This window comes from Rosa chinensis, chromosome 5 (genome assembly GCF_002994745.2).
Source record: "Rosa chinensis cultivar Old Blush chromosome 5, RchiOBHm-V2, whole genome shotgun sequence".
NCBI classification, from domain to species: domain Eukaryota; kingdom Viridiplantae; phylum Streptophyta; class Magnoliopsida; order Rosales; family Rosaceae; genus Rosa; species Rosa chinensis.
In genome coordinates this window covers 5,557,298-5,574,818 of record NC_037092.1, presented here as the reverse complement: position 1 = coordinate 5,574,818, position 17,521 = coordinate 5,557,298, and the positions used below count along the sequence as shown (strand labels likewise).

Here is a 17,521-nt window from a genome sequence, read left to right as displayed (position 1 = left end):
TCTGTCACATTGTAACGTACAATATTCTCTCATACATCAATCTCTAGGGTCTAGTCTTTATCATTGCCTCCACTTTTCCATGACTACAGTCTCAATACCCAATCTCCCAGCCTTTAATTTTCTTCTTTCAAGAAATCACTTTATCTTCCGATCAAAAAAAGAAATCACTTTATCTAAATTACTTAGTTAATTACCTTTTTACCAAAGTTAAGCATCATTACCCATCAAATAACATAACCCAATTAAAATTATGTCAAGTGTGTACCCATTTAATTAAACCCAGGTCCGATTCTCGAACGTCTTGGAAACTTCCACACAGCCACCTCCATATTCATTGGCTCCTGGTTTCTGTGCATGTGAGCCTATCTGCCACTTCCCAAAAAAAATGGAAAACCCAGTAAGCACCACTCCCTGACCCGACCCGACCCTTAACCCACCAAAATTTAAAAACCAATTCCACCAAGCATTGCCGCAGCGAATCCCGGCCGAAACCCCTATATATTCATATTTCACTTCCACTAATCCCCTCACTCTCACTCACACTCACTCTCTCAACGAGGCAAAAATGGGTGTTGCAAAAGCTTTAGTTTTTGTTCAGCTCTCTGTTCTCCTACTAAACACCTTCACTGTTCTTGCTCAGCTCTCAGCCATTGAAGCTCAGGCACCGGTTCCGTCGCGCCATCATGGTTACTATGCACACCCAATAGCCTCCCCTGCCCACCCTCCCACTCACGGCCACCACCACCACCACCCCAAACCTCACCCACACCCTCCAACCGCTTCCCCGGTCCACCCTCCGGCTCACGCTCCTGTCCACCCTCCCACTCACCACCACCACGCTCACCCACCTTCCCACATGCCGGCTCACTCTCCCTACCACCACGCTCCCGTTCAGCCCCCGAGCCACCCTCCCACTCACCACGCGCCACCGGCTCACTCCCCTGCCCCGGTTCATCCTCCTACCTACCCTCCCAAGAAGCCCTTCCCACGTAGCTTCGTGGCCGTTCAAGGCGTCGTCTACTGCAAGTCGTGCAAGTACTCCGGCGTCGACACTCTCCTCAACGCCACTGCCATTGCCGGTAAAGTTTAAATCCCTTTTGTTTTATTTGACAAGTGCACTACAAATATTACATTAATTACAAACCCAAAATGACGTCCTTTTATATTGTAGGTGCTACCGTGAAGCTCCAGTGCAACAACACCAAGTACCCGCTTGTCGTGAAGGGCACGACGGACAAGCACGGCTACTTCTTCATTACAGCTCCCAAGACCATCACAACCTACGGTGCCCACAAGTGCAAGGCCTCGCTCGTCTCCGCTCCGACCACCGCGTGTTCCAAGATCACCGACTTCCACGGCGGACTTACGGGCGCCGTTCTGAGGCCGTCCAAGCCGTTCCTGTCGGAGAAGAAGCTCCCCTTCCTTCTGTACACCGTCGGTCCGTTTGCCTTCGAGTCCAAATGCCCCCATTGATTTAGCTTATTTACAATCTACGCCACTGTGATTCCTAGTAGAGTGTGCCACTACTGTATGAGGGTTTATGAGTTTGAAGGGTTTCCCCCCAGTGGTTTGTAATTGATGGTTTAAATTTGGTACTGTGTTGCTTAATTACTTGGTTTACAATAATTAATAACAGTTATATTATTGAAATATCTATGTTTTTAATTTATTAGATACATTGGGTCCCTCCACGGAAATATTAAGATGTGAAATATCCACGTTCTTGTCCATTGTAATTAGAGAAGGGGTTGCATGCTTTGTTAGCCGATCGGGCTCTTAGCGGATTAATCATTCAATTTCAGAAGTTTTTGGGACACCGACATCAATTCGAATGGAGCGTGGTGTCAAAAATCCATGTATTCTTAACTTTTAGTGTGGTAAATAAATTGAAATTGTCTATTTTGACGTGTAGCGATTTGAGTGATTCAACGGTCAAAAGTAGTTTACGTGGATACTGTTTGTTCAATGGCAGACAGGTAGCTTTCACTTTTCACTGGGAATAAAGAAAAGCTTTGAAATATGAATTTACGTTTCTATCCTCGGAAATATTACCCATTCATGCGACAACCATTGGATTCCATTTTTGTGAAAGGTCCCGTTGATTTCATCGTGTTATGTCGTTTAACCCAATAAAGGGCTCTGCGGCGGGTCCTCTTTTTTCCTGTGAAAAGAAAGTGTCTTTTTTACCGGACCAAAACTAAAGGTCCCAGTCGCTAAGGACAACACCATATCCGTATGTACGTGATGAACAGGTCTGTTAGGGTTTTGGATACGTGAAAGGTTAATCAAACCATGTGGATAGTAGTGTTTGAAGAAGAAAATTCATGTGGTTTAGGGCTTTAGGCAGTGATTTATCACATGTTGTGTGGGGAAGATCAGAAGATGGAGTAAACCTTATGAGACATTGTACGTGGTTGGTTTGAATTTTCTCCATAACCAACACGTATCGAAAATGTAAAAATTAAATGACATGTGTAATATTCTCCATTCCTTTTATTCCGGACAAAATTTTCACTTAAAAATATAAATATGCTGTTTGTTACACAAGTGAGATTTTCATGCTTAATGATGCGACCGCACTATAGACCTCTCCTTAATCTAGCTGGTGCAGTTTATACATATAGTGGTAGTTTTGTAAATGCATGTGTCCAACTACTTGTAGTTCTACGACACGTTTTAATACGAAATGATGTCATGCATGAACCTTGCTGGGATGCATACATTATAAATTCAAATTGGGGTTGATGGGTATTCATTTTGTTTCCTTTCCTGGTATTGTTGTTCAGTGCTTTCTCTGCGTCATGAGAACATGAGCCTTTTGTATGAAATTTGATAGACAAAGGTAGCGAAGACAGTCAGAGGACTTTGTGTAAATTAATGTTACAAAGCATTCACTACAGTGCATGATGATTGATGACCAATGTTGCCATGATGAAGCAGAGCTCCTCCTTGGATAAAACAAAGAGGAAAAAAAAAAAAAAAACAGAGCCCTTTCTCTTTATAATTATTTTTATTGCAATCTTCTCGATCTGTCTGTTTGATTTGTAGGGCAGCATATTCTTAGAGATATGCACGCCAAAATCTAACCTGAATAGTTCATGTAGATGAACATAGAATGGGGATAATCTGAGCAAATTGATGGGATTACACACATCCCTAAACTTTGCCTTTTTTCAAACGAGCATGGCAATTATCAAGTCTTTTTTCCCATGATCAATGATTTTGGTGGCAAATTGGTACATTTGGATATGGTAAAAGCAAAAGTCAGTGGCATGGAGAATATGGACAAATGCTCACAAAGTTGGATAAGAAAATAAAAAATAAACAGTGAAACTGATTTATCTATTGACTTTTAAACAGTCTTTTAGGTGTTATGTTTCGATATTTTTTAATGCTTCAAAATATGGATAATCTCTTAATTTTTATAATTAATTGAACTTTTATGAATTTAGATATTTCAATCACATATGTTCTCATTATAAAAAATTTAAGATAAAAATTCGTTTATCACAATTGTCATGAAGAATAGAGTAGAGCCAAAAAAATATTGGTGCAAAAATGCCATGACACATTTCAAAATTGAAATTCAAATTCTAGCATCTATTTTTGTTTTATTTCATTGTGTTCATGTTCAGTACTTGACTCTGTCTCTGCATCATGATGGAAGTCTGCTCTTCTGTGTGTAATTTGAAGACAAAGTCGTTGGGAAAGTCTGGACCTCTGTGCACAAAGTTTAGCATTCACTCCCTGCCAAATATCCAATAATGTTATCAGAGATCAGACTCGTGGGACGCCCTGTAATGTCACCAAGCCCAAGTCGGTAGGCTGAAAAACCAACCAGGCCATAAAAAACAATAATCTAGACTTAACAATCCAAACACACATGAATATGAGAAATGACCACCACCACCAAAGAGGAGCGGCAACCCAACCGACACAGAAAACAAGAGACAACTGAGGTCCCAGAGGATGGTCTACGGAGCTGAGTACACCGACAATGCCACCGTATACTTTTTCCGGTGACATATTGCAACTGGCGGAGAGTGTATGCACTGGCAGACCTAGCATAGGGCTAGTGGGGGCTACCGCCCACACTGCATCGTCATATACACACTGATATACATAGAAGCTCTGGATAATTTTATGCATTTGAAAATGTATTATGCGGCTTTTACAAAATGGACAAAATAAAACCTCAATTCACCTACTACAAAACAATTTGGCTACAAAATGGAATGGATCAATTATTCATAATGATCCAATAAACATGGCTGTGAGAAACAAATAAGGCAAAGCTTCTTTCTTGTCATCTTCAAGCTTCACTTTGACAAGAGTAGGAGCTCATCACAATTCCATGACAAGCAGCACTTGATCTTCTTATGTTGGGGGATATGGAACTTTGGGTATAGTTGGATGTTTCATTGACCTAAAACATAATCAAACACGAAAGCATAAGAAACCTTCACCGCACCAAGTTATTACAATAAACTGACATGCTCTCAGTATATCAATGTTATTGTCTTAGTTATTGATAGGATATGTCCAAGGTTCACAGACCTGACTTATGGTTAGAGATAGTACTTGAACAACGAGATACTACACCTGTAACAAAAGAGAAAGCCCCAGCTCTGGTGGCTTTGATGGTTTAAGGTGATGATAGTTAGCATGCGTATCGAAGTATTTAGATTCCAATTGTTAACTGCTACAAAATACAACTTTGAGGAAAATATGCAATGGAAATAGCTTGACAGCCATCAGACTGGCAAAAAAATGCAGAAGTGATATAGCTCTTATACCTGACAGCGGAAGCACAACATGCAGCATTGAAATGTGAAATTGTTTATTCTGACATCTGTCCATAAATCTTCCGAAAATGGTTCACAACCGTTAACAAGAATGCTGTGACATGCAAACAGAAGTATTTGAGAATCAGATCTATGCATATTTATCATGAAATTGATAACATTGAGGTCTATCTTTAATAGAAGTACTAGCAACAATAAGCATTACAGTATACATGCTATTGAAAATCAACAAAATTTTCACTACCAAAAACAAAAGATCAAATTTGATGCTTGTTAAGCAATATAAGGAGATGCTATATAAGAAGAAAAGTACTTGGGTCTGAAACAGTTAATTGATACAGGGTCCTTCAGATGCTTATTTAGTGTATCCAATGATGCCTGCAAAAGTACAATGACAAGGTCTAGGTTGGATCCCCCATTTCAGAAGCAACTACTATTTCCACATCTCAATCTGCCTAACCTGAGACGCTATCAAGTATGGAAAAAGGTCGGAGAACATGATTTGCTTCCCCCCAGCATATTCAGGTTCCACAGGTTTATGCGACCAAAAGGACGGTTTCACAGGTCTAGTTTCTGAAGCTGCATTTAGAATACAACACAATCAAATTTTTATTTCCTAGTCTCAAATGTGCAAAATATAATGATATCAACACATACATAATAACTGCACAACATGCAATTGCATAGCTGAACTGAAAATTGTAATTTATACCACCACTGTCAGAAATATTCTCAGTAATCAGTGCCTGACTCTTTTGAAAGTACCACATGAAACTGTACCTGCATTAAAGCGAACAAGTCGATTAGGTTTCCCAAGATAGTCCGAAAACCATTTTGATGCATCAGCTCCCTCATCTAAGGCAGCACCAGACCATTCCCATATTGAAACTCCATCTGCTATTTCTTGTGGTGGACTCATAGAAATCCTCAGTACATCCATGCCAGGTGCTTTTAATACTGAAAAGCGAATGACAGATCCCTGCTAAGTTATTAAAACAGAATAACTTAGCAGGAAACTCTGAATTGGTAATGTAGTGATTGACTGAAGCCATTTCACATCCTGTGAGCCCATGTTACCCATAAAATATTTCAAATTGTTACTTCAGATTGCTACTTCAAATTATCAATATTGAAGCAATCATCTTACCTTCCAGCTGAGAGAGCGGGCAAATAGTCCAGCAACATATGATGCTAATCCAGAATCATTGGTCTGCAATTTCATTAACACAATGCTGAATAACTAAGCCAAAATGAAAAGTAACTGCAGAGACTTTTATTTGGTCTGATATCAGAAGTAAATGGGTCCAACCTCATCAATCTTTCCAAGATCCAAATTTTCGAAGTTTTTCAATGTCAAACTTGGTGGCATAGTAAACCTGTGAAGAACCATTAGACAGCTTTAGGACCTCATTACGCAAAATCAAGTTAAAGAAGATATATCAAACCTTAAAATGATATCTGATTGCATATGGAACATAGAAGCAGTATCATGTACCAAAAGAGCCACATAGTAACAGTAGATATCACATGAAATTCTTTATCTCCACGCGATATTCTTAAATTACCGCTCACCTGTTCTTGATATCAGCGTCCCTGCGCCCGAGCCTTGGAGTGTCAGCAGTGAGGACTATTTCCTTGTAACCAGCCCTCTTAGCCCTTCTGATAAGCCGTGTAACCAGATTCCTGTCTTTGAACACTTGAACAATAAGCACAATATTAATTGGTAAGGCTGATAATACAAGACAAAAGACAACCATGAAAGCAAACATTTAATAAAATCATTTCAAACTTGAAATGAAAATCCTGATAGGAACTCAATACAAAATGCTTCAAAAGTAGTCTCGATTCATAAGAAGCACCATTCCACTTGATTGGAAGCCCAGAAACTCAAACTTCATAGTCTATAAAATAATTTTAGTTCATTCATTTGTGATAAGAAAAAATAGCTTTCTAAGGATCTTATGTGTATATAATTATTCCCAAATTCCCAGGATAACTATGCAAGCGCTAGAGCTCAAGGTGTTATGTTACAACAGGGAATTAATAAGTGAATTTCGGCAAAAAACACATATGACAAGAACAAAAGTAAAGCTGCAGAAATTGGTCAGGCATGAACTTTACTCATATAGAGTTGGAACAAGCGAATACCAGGTCCTGTTGAGGCAACTTCTTCAATGCTGGAATTAGCCAATGGACAGTGTCTATAACAAGGTTAAGAATCCGCAACAAAACAAACATAAGAAATTCTATATATATATATATATATATATATATATATATAAAAGTAGAAGTGAAGAACTCACGTGTTCTTAATAGTTAGGACCTCCTCCATTTGCTTCCCCTTCACCCATTCAGTAGCTGAAACAATAGACAAGCCCACCATTTGACAAATAACATAGATGGTATAGTGCTGTACAATTCACTTTTTTTTTTTTTTTTTTTTGAGAAGAAAATCTGTACAATTCACATGAATGTGATATTCAAGCAATTAGTGAATAATGCAGATTTGGCTTTATTATGAGTTAGCAGAAGTCTGCATACAGTTACTACGTTCCCACATTAGTTAGCACAAGTGTTACTAAGATACTAAACAAGAGGAACATATATATCAAAATTTCTTATTTTCATTTTCAAAATGATTTGAAAGCCAAACAATTCCAACAACTAAGAATGAAATGACTAACATAACATGATTAAGTTGTCAATGTCACCTTTTTTGAAGAGTTGAAGAAATCTGTCCAATCACATAGGTAGAAGTATGCTAAGAGAACACTAAATTCAGATCTGCAAGAAAAATGAAAGGCGAGTGAATGTAGGAAGTGTGGACGGTGGATCAGGTGTGAACATTCAACCTACAGGCTTCTTAGCCAAAATAAAAACAACAGATCATCATTCTATTAGTCAAATACTAATATGCTTTACTAGGACTCAAATACCAAACTTGATGCCAACCCATAATATATACTGCTAAGAATTCCAATCCTTAGCAGCAAAAACATAAACTTGATTGCAGAAAGTGAGACAAACATAGGAATAGCAAAAGCCAATATCAAAATGAAGCTAAAGACTCAACATTTGCATAAAAACCCATTATTAAAGAAATCCGACATACCAAACTTCACATTCTCCTACCAAACATACGAGATAACTCATTCAAACCCAAAAAAGAGTATCAAACATGCAAATCCCAGAACAGATTAGAAACGTGTCCCCTAGAAAGCTGGGACTGGAATAAGTTTCAATAGAATCTTTACTTCCTCTACTTGAGTCACAGTGCAAAGCCTCTAAGGACAGAGTTAAAGTATAAAGCACTCACTTAATTCCAAGATCGATAGGCTCCTGAATACCGAAAGACCTCACAGTGTACCGAGCTGCACACAACCACAACCCACCCAGAGTCAAAACGCACCAACACATAAACCCTAAAACAAAAATGAACAGAGAAACCCTAAAAATCTCACCTTTGGAGAAAACAGGGGTCTGGCCACTGAGTTGCTCCAAAGACCTTGGCGGCCTTGGTGAGACAATCGCCGCTCTCGCCGACGGAGATGTTGAAGACGAGCTTCTGGACCTTGATTTCCCTCATGGGGTTCTCCGACGCCTGCAATTAGAGCTTTACGGAAGAAACAGATTGTTAGATTGCGAAATCAACAGAGGCTTGTTCAGATTCGGAACAAGAGAAACAAAAAGAAGGGGAGAGAGAGAGAGAAGGACCAGTGCTGAAGGGTTGTGGTGTTGAGGAGGCACAGCAGCCGAAGCTCAGAGACTAGGTTATAAGGGTTGCGAGTGATAAGGGTAGGATGCTGCAGAGGCGGAGGACGAAGACGAGGAGGTTGGGTGAAAATGAGTTAGGGTTTGGGAATGACTCAAAGTCATTGCAAGTCATGTGGGAAAAATAACTAAGTGTGGGGGGATGAAATTTTCAGTCCCCGTGTTTCTCAAATTTTTCAACTTAGTCCCTCCGCATTTTTTTTAAATTTTTCGAACGAAACTTTTCTCATTGGTTACTTTCGTAACCGATGTCCATAATAATAATAGAAATCGGTTTTTTCACAAACTGATGTTAGCACGGTTTTTAACATCAGGTGCAATCCTGATCGATTTAATAGTGGCAATGTCTAATGACATTATTCTAGTAGTGTGTTCATCCATCGTGATTCAGAAAAAGGCTTCATTCATCTTTGAATAGTGATGTGCTTCAAATCGTATAAATAATCTACTTGTTTCATGTTAAAGTAGATTGTTGAGTCAAACACTTTCTCATTTATCAATCACATACTGCATATCAAGTACTCCCGAGGTCAGTTGGAGCTGTTGATGTGCAAAGAAGATTGAAGGTCGAGGTCAGTACCTGTCAATCCTACCAGTGAGAGCAGTTCATCAGTGGAGAAGATTTACGAAGACGTGATCATACAGCCTTCCAGAATGTGTCTAGTAAGTATAGCCGAGGTCAGTGCTATTGGTTGTTTGTAAGAGAACTCGTATATTTCCATTAAGTGAATTGGTTTTCACTAGGGCTTTAGAGAGTTAAGGCCCCGCAGTTGTTTTCCTTATTTTGAGGTTTTTACTGCGCAAACAATTATGGTGTCTCTTGCACTACTAAAAAGAATTGCTTTTGCGACGCCTATTTTGCGACGGCAAATTGGGCTTTTGCGACGGAAAATTGAGCCTTTTGCGACGGAAATGTTGGCGTTGCAATAAGTGGCGTCACAAAATCCATTTGCGACGGTAAAATACCGTTGCAAAAAGTATTTGCGACGGAAAACTGTTGCCGTCGCAATGGCTAAACTATTTGCGACGGGTAATTTGCCGTCGCAAATAGATATTTCGTTTAAAAAAAAAAAAAAAAAAAGGTGAATTGCACACCCAAAAAAAAAAAAAAAATTGCACACCAAATCAAGTACCATGTTCCACAAATATTATAAATTGACAAATATCAAAATACAATATCTATCATTCTTACACCAACCAAAAATCACAAATCCAAAAAAAAAAAAAAAAAAAGACTAGTCAAGGCAACCCCAACACTGTAACGCCTTCATTTGCTAGCTTCCTCAACAGTTTCAGGTTTAGAGATTGCAAGGAACACAACACTGCAGGACCTTCATTAGCTAGCATCCTCAACAGTTTCAGGTCAGAAATTGGAAAGAACACAAATCTGCATAACAAAGAACAATCTATGAGACTCTTACAGGAATGGTAAGGTAAGAGATCATTTACTTCAAGCAACAGTGAAGAAAATGAGCTTGCAAACCATTACAGAAAACATGATTAAGCACAGCACAAAAAACACAAGAAACCTAATGTTAATATAGGAAGTTGGAACCATGCCTTCTTCACTTTCGGTTTTAGTTTCGATGTCAACCTTGTCTGCACTAAAATCATAGACCTTAGGCTTTATATTTAATTTACCATAGAATAACAGGTGCAAGCAATTGTGACGAATAGTAAAAGCCTACCTACATCCATCATAATCACTTGTACGCAGCAGAGAGATAACAATATGAATATTGCTAGAGTAGAGCTCTAGCCGTATAGATAACTTTCAGACCACAAATAGATAGCAATCAGCTGTAAGTGATTTTCCAAAATTAAAGAACAACATTCTAGAAAAAATGCAAGAACCTGTAGAAGAGTTTCTTTATAGGTATCCTTATAGATATACTTGCCATCAACAATCCCCATTCAGTATTGATTCCAACACTCGTTACCTGCGTACAGATAGACAGAAGGTTTAATAGGGTAATATTAGATTATATATAGAAAATAAAGGTATCAACGGTTGACAACACTTTATCCTGTCATTTATGAGAGAATTTGAAGTTCAATCTGGCGACATTTCATTCAAAATTTCATACATTCATATAGACCAACTTTACCTTTAAGAAGGGAAAAATATATGAAACAGTTTCTTCCACCCTTTACTGTTTGTGCACAAAATATATTTATTATGAAGCGGCATTTCCATGCAAGCTCTGCACATACATTGTCAATTACTATTGTTAACAGAAGATGTCATCCTATAACCGGACTCTAAGAGACCCTTTTAACTGTTAACAACAGAGAACAATTCCTGACTTAGCATTGAATTTGTGAAACCCACCGATCAAACAACAACGATAGTTATAGAGTGACCTTAACAATATGCTATACGATTTTAAGCCAAGCTAGCCTTTTTTTTTTTACACACATCACCATAAAAAAAAAAAAAATGGAGACCACAATCATAATACTTATGATAAAGCTTTAGTCATATATTACCTATATAGTTTGCATGTCATAGACAGGAAAACAATTACAGAAATTAAGATTGTCTGCATTATGTGTCATGTTCATGACATTCAAACTATAACTAAAGATAAACTTGTTTGATTTAGCCCCTAGCCATAAGCACAGGCAATTACAGAGTAGAACATACAGGTTTTTATCCAAAACACAGAAGTTTGCAGTTATAATCTACCACGGTAAAACGGATGGCCAACAACCTAAATGTGCTAAAGTTCAACGAGCTAATGAAAGAGGATGTTATGGAAGGGTGTTTTCTAGACCTTATCCTAGAAAGCTTGATGCCATAGAGCCATAGACACTTAAAGATAAGTATCAAAAATCTAAATTTCTCAGACCAAGTTAGTTATCTCCCATTCCGTTGACAATGAGGGTAAGTATATATACCCTGGACACATGAATCAATTCAAGAGAATCAAGAATCTTTCACAAAAAGATGCTTAGAAAACCTGGCCATGGAAGTAGAAACATCATCACTTGCTGGAAGCTTGAGTCCTCGACCTCAAATATTGAGTCATGGTTCATGACGAAGGAAAGGGAACCACTCTGCACATTCCGTCAGACAGGAAAAAGTTCTAAGATTAGCAGTCTGGTTGCCAACCAGCCACTGTTAGTGATTATTGGATGTCATGCGTAGTATAAATAGTGTGAAACTATGATGTAGTAGGTTAGCATATATGAAGGTCGTTCAAAACAATTCAATCCAGAAAAGTAACTTCTTAAGACTAAAACTGAAAGATGATAATTGAAATTTACACAAACCAACCTCAAGAATCTGGCGCCACTCTCTTCCCGAAAGCTGCAGAGCAGAAAAGATGAACAAAATGCGTCAGATAACCACCTATATTTATCAAGTGCAGAGCAGAAAACATAAATGCATTATGTGCATTATATTTTGTGCACAAACAGTAAAGGGTAGAAGAAACTGTTTCTTCATGCAATACTTGTTTATATGAATGGACTGTACCCTTTACTGTTTGTACACAAATTTCATACATTCATACTTGTTTTCCAAGAAGGCACACATATAAATGGACTGTACCTTTCTCTATCCAAGCAATGAAATTTCTACTCGTGCAGGAAATGAAAAGCAGAAATTAGCAAGAAACATAAGAATACAAAAACGTGTGTTGGGAGAGAGGACTGAGTGAAACAAAAGAAAGCTCCTACAAAACCATCACTGGAAAAAGTAACAAACAGAAAGAATTACTATACCTACGCATCTATATTCGCAGCTGAAACAACTGTGTAACATGTCAAGATCTTAATTTTTAGCCTTAAAAGATGCTTCTAAGTTTTAAAAAGAAACTTCAGAACCATGACCTGTGGTGTATTAAAATGTAACCCAATTGATAAAGAAGCAAGTGCAAAATGAACCGGAGCGAAAGAGGAGTTGAGGGAGGGGGAAAGATCTCATCGACCTTTGGCTAGAAAACCCAGAAAGAAAACCGAATCAAAATTAGATCTTGAGCCCTAAACAGACCCAAACGAAATCTACCCAAATCAAATCAAATTCGCACAATACCAAATTAAATGAAAGATCAACACAATCGATCAGCATATGAGAGACAACTGGCGATAAAAAATCGCATAATCTGTCAGGTACAACAGAACTTCAGATTAAAAGAAATCTAGGGGTTTTAGAGTTTCGAAAAAATCACCTTATTCTCTCTGACGATTCTTTCGGACCTCGACTATGTCTTGTTCAAGGCGCTGCGGAGCTTGGGCAAGAGAGATAGAGACAGAGAGAGCGCTTGGCATGGGCGAGCTTGGGTGAGAAGAGAGACAGAGAGAGAGTTTGGGCGTGATAGAGATAGAGATAGAGAGCGAGAGCGCTTGGCATGGGCGAGCTTGGGCGAGAAGAGAGACAGAGAGAGTTTGGGCGTGATAGAGACAGAGCGTTGGGTGAGAGAGGTTATTTAGGGCTGCAGATCGGGATGATAGTGAGGGAAATAGAAACAAGTTTTGCGACGGCAAGAGGAAAAAGCGTAGTAATTCATTATAAAGTTACTACGGCAAAAATTTTCCGTCGCAAATGATAAGACTTAATCGCGACGGAACATTTTCCGTAGCAATAAGGTCTCAATTGCGACGGCAACCGTTGCCGAAGTAAAAAAGCGAAGCAATTGCAATTTTTTTTAGTAGTGTTGATTGCTGTGTGATTGTGTTTACCTTTCTTTTCTGCACTTTATCTACACTGCTATATTCAGGGATTCATATATGTGTTTCAATCCCTTAACGTTTCTTGCTGGAGTTTTTTGAATTAAGGAAAAGTTGTGGTTTCTGTAGGGAAAGCCTATTTAATTACCCACCCTCTAGGCTTTTTAGTTTCATCCCAATATTTTCAAATTGTTTTTTGAAAATGGTGGACAAGGATTTCAGTTTTCGTTAGCTATTATGATTTAAATTCGCCTCCACATAACTAATTTTCTAAGTCCGCCACTGATTGTATGGCATCAGTTAGATATCGTTACAAAACCTAAACTCTACTAGCTACACTAGTACACTTTGGAAATACTTAAATTGATGTTTCAAAAGTTCCAACTCCCGGGGAAGACATTTTTCTCCTGTATTAACTACTAAGTTAATCCTCCCTTCTCCGAGTTATGTGACTGAACATGGAAGCAATTTGAGGGAACTGAATCCACAAGCCTACGATACAAGAAGAGCTGGAAGACAAAGCAAAATTAATTCCAAGCAGCAAAGTAAAAATCACCCAAATATGGCAAGGAAATCATACTAGACAGCAAGTAATGAAGCATGAATCTGTTTGGTTCAGCAGGTATAGTGTGCATACTGATCTCTTAAGAGAGAAAAAGGAGATTATGAACATGTCCTCAACAATATTAAGGCAAAATTAAGTCTTATCGAACAAAACATAAGAAGTCCAATAAAGAAGCAAAACAATTCCCATGGCTAACAAATTGCATCTAGCCAGTATAAAAGATGGCAAGCACAAATGCTGAGGAAGTACTACATGCCAATGATCACTGAAAATATAGCGAATTCAGATGCAGATCGAGTCTTCGAACAGGTATATAATCTTGTCTCCCGTTGCAACTGGTACAGTCGTAATCATGTCTCAGTCCCAGCAAATGTGATATTATCAAACTTAATCTACAGTAACCAAGTATCATAATTAAAATCCATGCCAATTCATATTACTTCTCAAAAAATAAACATCATGTCGCATTGCAAAATGAAATAGGCAATCTACATGACTGCATGTAAATATTTTGACCGTAAGTCACATCTCCAAATTAACAAGATAATAACCATGCTTTAAAGGAGAGCCCAGTTATCACGTTCCTTGATAATCAAAGTTCATAGTGGAATTCATAATTGTTAGGATGTAATAATCTTCTAGTTGTTAGTCTGTTAATTAGGAAAATTAGTTTGTCCTAATTACCGTCTAATTACTAGTTAGTTGCATGGTGTTGTTGTTAATGGCCTACAGCTGTCAGACACGTGTTGCTTTTCTGTTAAGTCTCTAGCAACTATATAAGCTTCTGCTCATGTACTCAGACTTATCCAGATTAATCCTAGCTCATTTTCTTCTTCGTTTTTACATTCTCTCTAGAACTTTCATGGTATCAGAGGTAGGTTTCATGAAACCTTCTCACATACATGTTATTAGACACACAATTTTTAGACTGAACTTATGCTCGGCAGCTCATTTCAACTCGAAATTACATCAGTTAGATGTCAAGAATGCTTTTTCGCATGGCTTAGTTAATGAGGAAGTTTACTTGACACAGCCAGGTGGATTTGCCAACAAAAATGCACCAAATTTTATTTGCAAGTTGAATAAATCTCTATATGGTCTCAAACAAACCCCACGTGCTTGGAATGAAAGATTTACAAGTTTCTAACCCTCCATTGGTTTCAATTCATCATATGCAAATCCCAGTCTGTTTATTAAGCACAAAGAATCATTTCAGGTATTTCTGTTACTCTGTGTTGATGATATCATTCTAACTGGTGACTGTGATGATCTCATTGCTGCCTTGTCAAGGTTGCCCTTCAACATGAGTTTGATATGAAGGATCTTGGTGAGTTACATCTCTTCTTGAGACTGGAAATCAAGTTTCTTTCTAAGGGTATGTTTGTGTCTCAGCATAAGTATACTAAAGATCTCATGCTCAAATCTGGTCTAGCTGATTGTCAAACTCACTCTACACCATGTAAATCTGGTCTCAAGCTCGTAAGAGATTCTTGTTCACCTTTGCAACCTCATGATGCTTCAACTTTCAGAAGTTTGGTTGGTTGTCTGCAGTACTTAACTTTCACAAGACCTGATATTGCATTTGCTGTCAACTCTGTTTGTCAGTTTCTTCACTCTCCTACACGTGCATCTTATTGCAGCTAGAAGAATCTTGAGATACATCAAGGGTACACTAACTCATGGTATTATGTTTCAACATAGATCTTAATTATGCCCACACTCCACTTCAATTGAATGCTTTCTGTGATGGTGACCGGACTGGAGACCTTAATGACATAAAGTGCACCACTGGATTTGTCTTTCTATTCCATGAATCTCCAATTTCATGGTGCAATAAGAAACAATCTGCTATTTCTAGGTCCTCTACAGAAGTTGAATATCGTAATATGGCTAATACAATAACCGAAATAGTTTGGTTCTCTCATTTGCTTAATGACCTTCCCATCTCTTGCGGAGGTACCTATACGGCATTGTGATAATATCTCAGCTCTTGCTAGTGCTACAAATCCTGTATACCACTCCAAACTCAAACACATTGAGGTTGATGTTCACTTTACAAGATATCAAGTGAAAGCTGGCTGTTCCAAGCTTCAATTTGTTACTTCAGTGGATCAACTTGCAGATTTGTTCCACAAGAGTCTCTATGCTCCTCAACATATTTTCTTTTGTTCCAATCTGATGCTGCTTTCTCCACATTAAGTTGAAGAGGAGTGTGATACTTCTAATGTGCCAACTTGATGTTGCTTTACCCACATCAGGTTGAGGAGGGGTGTTAGGATGTAATAATCTTCTAGTTGTTAGTCTGTTAATTAGGATAATTAATTAGTTTGTCCTAATTACCTTCTAATTACTGGTTAGTTGTTCTTTGTTAATGGCCTACAGGTCAGACACGTGTTGCTTTTCTGTTAAGTATCTAGCTACTATATAAGCTTCTGCTCATGTACTCAGACTTGTCCAGATTAATACTAGCATTTTCTTCTTGTTTTTGCATTTTCTATCTAGAACATTCAATAATTACAAATCAAAGTGTTTTTTTTTTTTTTGCCACAAAGGAGAAATGCTCAGCAAGTTAGGTAAAGAGTTTAGCTAACTGCCTCCAATTCTCAAAAGTCAATAAAGGAGCTGATCGAGGCAAGTATCGCAACAAACTATTATCAAGAAACTCAGTGACTGCTCTTAAGTTCAAATGTGGTCAAGGTGTGTAACTGTGTGTGTATGTGTGTCTATATACATAAACATGCATATACATATACATATACATATACATATATATACATACACACACACACACACATATATATATATATATCCTTCTTGGCTAAGGACGTCCTTATCTAAGCTTAGGTACTGATTTTCAGTTTTTAGCCAATTTTCGATCATATATATATATATATATATATATATATATATATATATTGGTACAGAATAGCAACTAATATCAATCGGGTCAAGTAAAAAACCAGCCAAAATAAAGTGCCTGCCCTAAAATGGGACTTATAATAACAACCATCAAGAAGCAAACTATCTTAATGTTCATCTATACGTACTATTACTCAATTAACTACTAACCGCAATCTCAGCCAAGAATATCAGAAAGGATTAAATTTTGCATCATATACTGATCTCAACTCCAACTAAATTTCTAACCGTTTAAGGTTCAAAAGATAAATTAAACAAAGTACCTTATTTGATCAAGAAATAAGCTAAGATCAACACTGTTAGAAGTAATTAAGTGAACTTGACCCTATGTGGCTAGGTTGATAATTCTATGACAAAAGCACAGTACATCCTGTTGGATAGCATCAACAAAATTATAGTCATCCATAAATATCAAAGGAATTCGAACAATCAGCAAGAGAAAAATGAATTAGATACTTAACACATAACATTATATAGAAAGTTAAAAATAGCTAACAAGGTAAAAGAACTGAAAGTAGATAATGTTGGTAGAGAAGCTACCCTTTAAGTTTGAGCATCAACCTCTTTATCGTCCACATGAGTTGCAGCAACATTTGGCTATACACCTTGGCCATCTTCAGTAAGGGGATGAACTTGCTCATCCTCTGGTAATGGTTCCTCCACATTGTCATGCTTCAAAGCATCTGGTGTGGCACCCCATGTAGTCTAACTTGCAGCTTAGATGGATCTTCACCAGTACATATATTCCTATCTCTATCAATTTCATACACAAGTCTACTGGCCTGGT

At 37.9% G+C, this 17,521-nt stretch overlaps 2 protein-coding genes and 2 long non-coding RNA genes across 5 annotated transcripts; 1 reads left to right on the top strand and 3 right to left on the bottom strand.

Annotated features, from left to right (window-relative positions):
- Nucleotides 1-516: 516 nt before the first annotated feature.
- Nucleotides 517-1,652, top strand: LOC112202039 (non-classical arabinogalactan protein 31). Its single transcript, XM_024342945.2, has 2 exons — nt 517-1,079; nt 1,172-1,652. Exons 1-2 carry the CDS (start codon nt 566-568, stop codon nt 1,471-1,473), a joined length of 816 nt encoding a protein of 271 aa, XP_024198713.1. The 5' UTR covers nt 517-565; the 3' UTR covers nt 1,474-1,652.
- A 3,855-nt stretch (nt 1,653-5,507) lies between these two features.
- On the bottom strand, nt 5,508-8,391 carry LOC112202687 (peroxisomal (S)-2-hydroxy-acid oxidase GLO3-like). The gene is made up of 9 exons (XM_040505688.1): nt 8,267-8,391; nt 8,173-8,176; nt 7,918-7,933; nt 7,109-7,163; nt 6,954-7,006; nt 6,378-6,534; nt 6,115-6,181; nt 5,953-6,015; nt 5,508-5,784 (listed from the first exon to the last, which is right to left on the bottom strand). Exons 1-9 carry the CDS (start codon nt 8,389-8,391, stop codon nt 5,545-5,547), a joined length of 780 nt encoding a protein of 259 aa, XP_040361622.1. The 3' UTR covers nt 5,508-5,544.
- A 1,322-nt stretch (nt 8,392-9,713) lies between these two features.
- On the bottom strand, nt 9,714-10,218 carry LOC121049428. Its single transcript, XR_005800193.1, has 2 exons — nt 10,106-10,218; nt 9,714-9,963 (listed from the first exon to the last, which is right to left on the bottom strand). It is a non-coding gene; the product is annotated as an uncharacterized LOC121049428 (long non-coding RNA).
- A 55-nt stretch (nt 10,219-10,273) lies between these two features.
- On the bottom strand, nt 10,274-13,231 carry LOC112167036. 2 transcript variants are annotated; one of them, XR_005800192.1, is made up of 3 exons: nt 12,752-13,231; nt 11,857-11,889; nt 10,274-10,516 (listed from the first exon to the last, which is right to left on the bottom strand). It is a non-coding gene; the product is annotated as an uncharacterized LOC112167036 (long non-coding RNA). The 2 variants fall into 2 exon arrangements; XR_002923565.2 differs by lacking the exon at nt 10,274-10,516 and adding an exon at nt 11,580-11,636.
- Between the last annotated feature and the right edge of the window lie 4,290 nt (nt 13,232-17,521).

Excerpts from the sequence above, each read along its gene's own strand:
- LOC112202687 (XM_040505688.1), bottom strand. The coding sequence starts at position 8,391 with ATGAGGGAAATCAAGGTCCAGAAGCTCGTCTTCAACATCTCCGTCGGC. Across the intron at positions 6,535-6,953 it reads AGTTGCCTCAACAGGACCTG|CCTTACCAATTAATATTGTG; the intron begins GTATTCGCTTGT and ends TTGTATTATCAG. Across the intron at positions 6,182-6,377 it reads GACGCTGATATCAAGAACAG|GTTTACTATGCCACCAAGTT; the intron begins GTGAGCGGTAAT and ends GGTTCTTCACAG.
- LOC112202039 (XM_024342945.2), top strand. The coding sequence starts at position 566 with ATGGGTGTTGCAAAAGCTTTAGTTTTTGTTCAGCTCTCTGTTCTCCTA. Across the intron at positions 1,080-1,171 it reads CAACGCCACTGCCATTGCCG|GTGCTACCGTGAAGCTCCAG; the intron begins GTAAAGTTTAAA and ends TTTATATTGTAG.